Source organism: Emys orbicularis, chromosome 9, assembly GCF_028017835.1.
Source record: "Emys orbicularis isolate rEmyOrb1 chromosome 9, rEmyOrb1.hap1, whole genome shotgun sequence".
Lineage (NCBI taxonomy): Eukaryota > Metazoa > Chordata > Testudines > Emydidae > Emys > Emys orbicularis.
Genome location: NC_088691.1, coordinates 11,672,946 through 11,680,640, shown reverse-complemented (window position 1 = coordinate 11,680,640; position 7,695 = coordinate 11,672,946). Strand labels below are relative to the sequence as shown.

At 42.8% G+C, this 7,695-nt stretch overlaps 1 protein-coding gene across 1 annotated transcript; it reads right to left on the bottom strand.

The window, feature by feature from the left end:
• Positions 1 to 259: 259 nt before the first annotated feature.
• VMA21 (vacuolar ATPase assembly factor VMA21) lies at positions 260 to 6,458 on the bottom strand. Its single transcript, XM_065410593.1, has 3 exons — positions 6,371 to 6,458; positions 4,214 to 4,323; positions 260 to 2,617 (listed from the first exon to the last, which is right to left on the bottom strand). Exons 1-3 carry the CDS (start codon positions 6,409 to 6,411, stop codon positions 2,475 to 2,477), a joined length of 294 nt encoding a protein of 97 aa, XP_065266665.1. The 5' UTR covers positions 6,412 to 6,458; the 3' UTR covers positions 260 to 2,474.
• Positions 6,459 to 7,695: the final 1,237 nt, after the last annotated feature.

Here is a 7,695-nt window from a genome sequence, read left to right as displayed (position 1 = left end):
AATTCCAAGGAAATGTAATTTTAGGCTCTAGTAACCCTTGACATTTAGTACAAATAAACACCTGGATATAACATGGTACACATAATCAATGAAGCACAGCAGAGCCCTCATTGTCAGCCCATTATAAATGGAGTAAAGTTAATTCTGTATGTTGCTGTAGCTAATCTGTTCATTATAAGTCATATTACTACGTGAGCAGCATTAGTGACGATGATCGAGAAATAATTCAGCTAAAGTATTTACGTTTACTAAGCCTCGGTACTGGAACTCAGTGAATGATAATTCTTTATTAAAGGGCTCTTCTATAACATGGGGGTACATATATTGGGGAATAGGGATCTCTCAGAATGGCCTCTTACAAAATAAATCTGCATTTCAAACTACAGTACTCTTCTCTAGTGTGCCTGCACCAATCTAACACTGGACTTCCAGCTTGGAAAAGTTAATGGTTCAGACATGAGATTTAAAGATTGATCTGTGCTAATCTGAAGCTAATATGCAGTATGCTTCACTTTTAGTGCTTGCTCCTGGACATTAGTACATGGGGGTGGGTGGGTCAGTCACAGTCTATCTTAATACACTTCTGTACCTATTGTGCACATAAGCCCGAGTAGTTGATTTACCATATTCGTGGTCATGTTCTGCAGACCAAAAGTCTGGGTACAAACAATCCAATTCCCCCATCAACCAACAATCCCTTTAGAACTATATGAACATGACTCAAGTGAAACAGGAAAAGCAAAGTCACAAAGTGCCTTTAAATAAAAAAAAAAAAGTATAGGAAATGTACACATTACTGTGATCTTAGGAAAAATGCTGCTCCACACAGATTTAAAAAAATAGTTAATACAAAAGCAGAATGAAACTCAGGATAACGATGTTAGACAAATTTCATCGTGATGTGACTTTAGGTAGAGCCCCTTTCTTTCCAAGAGAATAGATTAGAATAAATTCATTTCATGATTCAACAACAAAATATGCAAAGTGGAGATGTGTCATGGAAGAGGTAGTGATAAAACGTGGTCACCATTATGTTTTGTTTAATAGTGGACAAAAATTTTAAGAGTATCGCTTTGGCTGGCTTTCTCCCCTTAAACCTCACTTGTTCCTCCAGCACATCTCCCAAACACACTCTTCAATGTATTTTGTCCATGATTGCACCATAAGAAATATCCAACTCACTAAATTAGTGGGGGCAGGTGGATGAAAGCAAGAATTGGTTAAGAGCAACTGCAATTTAGTACGATCACCAGAAAGAAAATAGGCAGTTCTCCTTTACATCAAAGCTTCCAGGTGGTAAGAGTGGAAGTATGAGCAGGTCAGGACTACAGAAATCTTCTAGAGATATTGAAAGTATCAGTTGAGAGAAAAGTCAGTAAACCATGCAACAAGCCAAAATTAAAATGATAATCTAAAAATGGCTTACTATGAAATAGAAAACACCAACTGAATTTTCTGTCCACCTTGCTACACTGCTATGACATTATTCCTAGACATGCCATTTTGGAGATTTATTGCATTTCTTGGGAGGTTACTCATAGCCATTGGGTCTTAAACCTTAAGTACACCACCCCAGCTGCAGTATAATCCCTCAAATGCATTTGCCATAGCTTACTGAAGTAGTAAGACACCACATTACATGGTTCCTTGTAGTTTATGAAATAACTTTTCCTAGAAATGATGGTAAGAGTCAGAAAACAATGTTTTGATGCAAGCTACTGATTTTCAGTGAGCTTGAGATGTGTTTGATAGTGAAATTTTAAGAGTGCATCCTCTATTCTGTTGTTCTGATAGCTCAGTTCCCATAAAACATTAACAAGCCCCTCCCCAATATGCAAGATCTTTAGCTCTCCCGAGCTGCCTTTTAGGATTATGTAAGAAACATTCTCTCCCTGTTCTTCCACTAAAAATGTAAACTGTAGACTCATGCTACCATGGCTGAGTAGCACAAAGTGATGCTCAATTTGATTCCATGTTTTTAAAACTGAGCATCCACCAAGAGCAAGTGGGAATCAAATCGATTCTGTTTTAATCCTACTAGGATGTTACTCAGCCTTTTTAACTGGTAACTTAACACTAGTAATACATAATTTTGCTTAATAACTGACCCATATTTGTGCCTCACTTTCTTTACATCTTGTTTATAGCAGGTTAGAACTAACTATAAAAAACCCCCACACTTATTGTACACATACAAAATACACATTCCTTCTAGTCACTCCACTCCACTTTCAGGTGAAGGCCCCTCCAACATTGCCAAGTTGAGGTGGATTTAAATTATAAATTGTCACCCTTCGACAAATTACTAGTATTCAGCTGAGATGAGCACGAATCTTGGACTATTCATACACAGTCATTCAGAGCCCAGAGGCATTAACTTCTACTTTGTATGCGTATACAGCACAAGAATGTTTTTCACTCCATCCACGAATATCCACTCTTCAGTCTGTGGATATCAGATGGTGATGCTTGCTTTAATCCTGCTTGCCTTCACGCCACTGTCGAGACCCTTCATTCCAAGCTACATAGACAAAGAGAGCAAGTACCACATGAACAGTAACTACAGCGACGATGGCAGCATAAAAATAGCTGTCTCTGTTGGACATTCCCAAGGTACCTGAGAAGACAGACAAAAAGAGCACACCAATTTAAAGGAATTCTGAGTGTTTCTATTAAGGCAGAACAATAACTTGCAATTGTTTAAAGAGGCCCAATTTATTACTTCTGCATATCAAGGGTAGGACAGACAGAAAGAGCAATAGGTCAGAATTTGCTAGTATGTTACAATTGGGATGCAAGATAACGAAACTGCTTTTTACCTTTTTCCTTTGAGGTACCAGTTAACTTTTGGAAATACAGCATTTTAGATCTTTAAAAATGTTCTACAAATATTCTTCTGCCAGCCTCCAACATCAGACCTCAACATCCCTGTCAACTGAGCATTGTTCTCTTTTTATCGATGGGGAAAACTGAAGCAGAGGCTAAGATATTTGCCTATGGTCAGAGTCAGTGGTACAGCCGGATTAGAACTTGGGAGTTGCTGACTTAAATGCTCAGGCTACTAGACAGACCACGATTACTCATCAGAAGTACTGTGTGTATTAGATAGTAAGTGGGAAACTATATAAATGTTTCCCATATAATACAAGATTTAAGATACTAGAGCTATTTCCAATACATCATTCTTTCCAGCCTAAAACAGTGTCACTGTTGGTAGAGCTTGTTGTAACCAACAAGAATATCTTCAGAAAAAAAAGTCAACATATCAAGAAAATAGGAAACTAAAACAGTTTTTTCTGAATCTTTTATTCCACTTCTAACCTCAGCTTCCAGAGGCCTTCGCAACCACAAGGACTGAAGGGAACGATTTGATTTTTTGGAGGCCCTTAAATAGTCACATATTCCTCAGCTGCTCTTGTCTTAAGAGGGAAGTTCTATTTTTGTCTTCAGAAAGACACTTATGCAGCATCAGGAAGTTCTGCTGGTTTGTCCATTTTTCCTGTTGCAGAATCAGAGACAGGCTCTTGGTTGGTTGTCAGCAATTTAACAGAGCCCTGGCTCCACAGCACAAGTTTCATCCTCAACCTTCAGGAAGCTGGAGAGAATGAAATTCTTCAAGCAACAGAATTCAAAATCTGAAGCTCTTACAGTGTTTGAATGAAATGTTTATAAACATACTCAGCTATATTTAAAAAAACAAAAAACAGAGATGGAGCTAGAGAAGGACAGAATTATACCATTCTGAATGTCACTTGTTGGCTTATGCTGTTACAAGAAAATTCACAGAACCATTTCCACACACATCACCTCTGCAGCCTTTCAAGTATTCTCTACACAGCTGAAACTCAGATTTTATACTTGGCATAAGCCACTGAAATAAATTTGTTCTCGTTTGCACCCAAAACCTTGAATATCACAACCTTTAATCATCAGAGGGGTAGCCGTATTAGTCTGAATCTGTAAAAAGCAACAGAGGGTCCTGTGGCACCTTTAAGACTTCTGTTAGTCTTAAAGGTGCCACAGGACCCTCTGTTGCTTTTTACAACCTTTAATGTTTACAGCCCCATATTCCAAGAGGGTTCCCTGTCTAATCCAATGCATTCAGTTTGTAAAAAGGAATGGGTACTAGAGAAAGAAAGTATAAAAAAACCTAGTATTTTAGGTATGAGGCTGTGTCTCTTAAACATGTTCTGTTTAGCAGGCAAGGAATTACCTTCAAATACATAAGCCTTTGAAGAGAAGTACAGCCCAATAGGTAATAAGATCATCAGAGCGGTGAAGAACAGAAGCGTTCTTAGAGTTGATGTTAAGGAACCCTCATTTCTGAAATGAACAAGAACAGCTGTAACAATACAGAAAGTCACATAACATATCTGACATAGTGCATCCGCTTTCCTTCAAGGGGAGAAATACAAATGGTTGGTTTTAAAGAACTTTCTTTGCATTTGCTGTTTGGAAGATACCAGAAATTAACCTTGTACTCAAAGCTGGTATTTGAACATCTTATTGTTCAGAATCATTTCAGGGACAAATTCTGCCATTAAACAGTTATGACAAGAAATATCTTAAGTTATTTTACTTTTTAAAAAAAATAATACCTGCTAAAGCATTAAAGGACCTTCATCAACTTAAAAAAAACAAAAAACAAACAAACAAACAAAAAACCACATATTCCAATCAATGTTTTTAACTTGAAGCATTAGACAAATCAGTTCATATTGATGACTGTGTATCATTCCCCCCTTTTACAGGGGGATCTCTCCCACAAGCAGAGATGAGAAAAAATGTTTTAAAGACAGAAAAATATGATTAGGGCCATAAAACTGACAAGGAAATTTAGAGGCAGGTGTAGTACCTAAGACCAACTTTCAACACTTAATTGTCTAGAACTCAAGTTCTCTTTTATTATCCCAATATCACTGCCATTCAACACTTTTTTTTTTTTAGTTTCCATTGATTTAAATTCCATTCAGCAAACAGGATGGAGCAAAAAAAAAAAATTATTTATTTTAAATTCAAGTTACAATATAAAGCAAATATTATAGCTAAACCTCTTTGATTGGGCACCCAAATTATAGACCAATGTCAGAACATCTCTGGGAACAAAGTTTGGTTGCTACTACAAAGTTAACAGAGCTTGCAAAAAACAGTAGCAGGTAAAAACAAGGAAAAGCATTCCCTTAATCAACTGCATTTGGTCTGTCAGGACAAGGGGTGTCTCTATATATACCAGCTACAACTTGTTTTTGCATTTGCTTTTGCTAGCTCTTACTTACTTTGTTTGGTATAAGTGTTTACTTCAAAATAAAATGATTTAACCAGCCAAGCAATCCGTGGCCTACTTCCAAAAACTACAAGAGTCAATGTCAGTGTGTCCTCACAGGGGGACCCTTCATTTTGAAACATGAAGGTCTGTCAAAAGCAGCTTTAAGCCAAGGATTCTTAGTACTACTACTTAGCACCTGCCCAGAACTTTTCACATGTAAACTTCCATGTGTCTATAAAAATGTCTCTTTCCATATGGAGAAATTAATGGCTGGTCTACATTTAAAAGTTGTACCGGTTGGTTAGGTGTGTGGTTTGGATGGTTTTTTTTGCCAACATACTTATACCAGTAAAAGCCCTAGTGTAGATACAATTATACTGGTATAAAGGTGCCTTATACCAGCAAAGTTTATTCTGATTTGGGAACCAAAATAAGCTAAATTAGTATAAATGCATCCAAACTAGGGGGATTTTCCCTACTTTAACTACCCCAGTATATTGAAAGTGGCAAAATATTGTAGTGTAGAGAAGCCCCAAGACAGAGTTCAAGGGGGAACAGCAGGCACCAAACCCACCTGTGTGCCGCATGTTCTATCTGGTCTCTCTAGACTGGAATATGTTTAATAACCTTTGTCTGGGTCACGCGGAATGGGTAGGAAAGACTGACTTCCCCAACACTCACCATTCAGCTTTCCGCACAACACTGCGATCCCGCCCCCAAAGGAAGCGCCTGGTGCCTCGGAGTCAGCTCCTGCCCCGGTACCCCGGGCCAGACAGGAACTAGGGGCTAGAGATTTACCTTCCCCCCCTTCCAGGGCCGCGGCCCCGGGCAGCCACGAGCCATTGCAGGGGCCGGACAGGCCGAGGGCCGGACAGGCCCAACAGCGAGGCCCGGGGACACCCGCGCTGCCGCCCCACGGGACCCAGAGCAGGGGGCTCCGACTCCTCCCGCAGCCGCTGGGCCAGAGGCGGACCCGCCTCCCCGCTCAGAGCGGCCCGACTCACCCGGCCCGGGAGCTTCCCACCCCCTCCGCCCGGCTGGGGCCTGCAGCTCCCCGGCCTGAGACTCCCCCAGACCGGGATCTTCCCCCCGCCCCGCACTTACTGCCCGAGCTCCGGGGGCGCCGCTTTATCGTATCGCTCCATGGCAGCGACCCGCCGCGTTCCTCCGCACGCGCCACTTCCGGTCAGCTGACCCCCCCGCTTATCATGTGACCCCTTCGGGGCTGGTTCTCAGGCTCGCCCCGCCCCCTTCGGGGAGGAATGGACGTTCCAAGGGCTGCTCAGGCCCCGCCCCCCTGAGGTGCGGAGTGTTCGGCGCTGCCCAGCCCGGGCTCTGGCTGCAGCCCCAGGGCCGAGCCGAGCTCCCCCGAGCGCTGCCACAGCGCCCAGCCTAACAACGCACCTGGAACCTCCCTGGGCCACGTGCCCTGCCGCTGCCCCCCTGCGCTGCTCACTAACCTGGGGCCAAACACTCAGCCTGGCTTCCCTGATTCCTCCAGCAGAGGATTTGGCCCCGTGTGTGTGTGTGTGCGCGCACTGTGCTTACGTGCAGGCTCTTCTGTGACACCCCCCCCCCCCCCAAGCACATCTCAGACTTGAATTTAGCCTCTGTATAGATGAGGGAGGGAAGTAGTGGTCCCATTTTACCAATAGGGAAACTGAGGCTCAGGGAGTTCTGCTGCGATGCTGGGGACCAACTGAGGTAAGATCTCGTGAGGCCCCCTGGGTCCTGTGCCATAGCCCCAAGACCAACTTGACAGCCTCTGTCAAGCTATGCCCATCCTGTGATCTAACCCTGTCTCTTTATACTGAGACCATTACCCAAAATTTCCTACAGCAGCACCTTTGTCTGGCACATTTGCCTGACTATATATGCCTAAGGATTAGTGATAATAGAACATCATTAGAGAGGGACCCAAACCAACACCTGGGGAAAGTTTGCATCCGGATCTGAAATCATGCGCTCCAGAGCCGGACTGCTGGATACCTCCAGAACGGAAAAGAGGTCCTGACTCGCCACACCACCAGACAACTCTGCCATGTGTTTCACATTGTCCTCAAACTCCTTGTCCACGACTTCGTCCTCATGGTTAGGTCCACCGTCCGCTGCCTCCAGCCCAGCTGAAGAATCCATGGTGCTCTCAGAGGTGGGGTCAGCAAAATTCATCCATTTTTTAGGGATATGGGCCAAAAAAACCAGAAAATATTAAATCAAAGGCCTTAACTGGTCATGATTACAGGGGAGAAATTCACCATTGCCCCCAAACAATATCTGGTTCTCCCCCCAAAACTGTATGCTCTTGCTTCCCTTTCTGTAGCCGTACAAGGGGGCCACTGCCAGCTTGAGATGGAGTGAGGGGGAAAAGCATGCTAGGAATCAGGGAGGAGAGTTCAGGAGAGACGATGAAGAGCTCATTGCCCAATTGG

Coding starts and splice junctions, on each gene's coding strand:
- VMA21 (XM_065410593.1), bottom strand. CDS start 6,411: ATGGAGCGATACGATAAAGCGGCGCCCCCGGAGCTCGGGCA. Junction 4,324..6,370: donor GCGCCCCCGGAGCTCGGGCA/GTAAGTGCGGGG, acceptor TGTTCATTTCAG/AAATGAGGGTTCCTTAACAT. Junction 2,618..4,213: donor AAAGGCTTATGTATTTGAAG/GTAATTCCTTGC, acceptor CTGTCTTCTCAG/GTACCTTGGGAATGTCCAAC.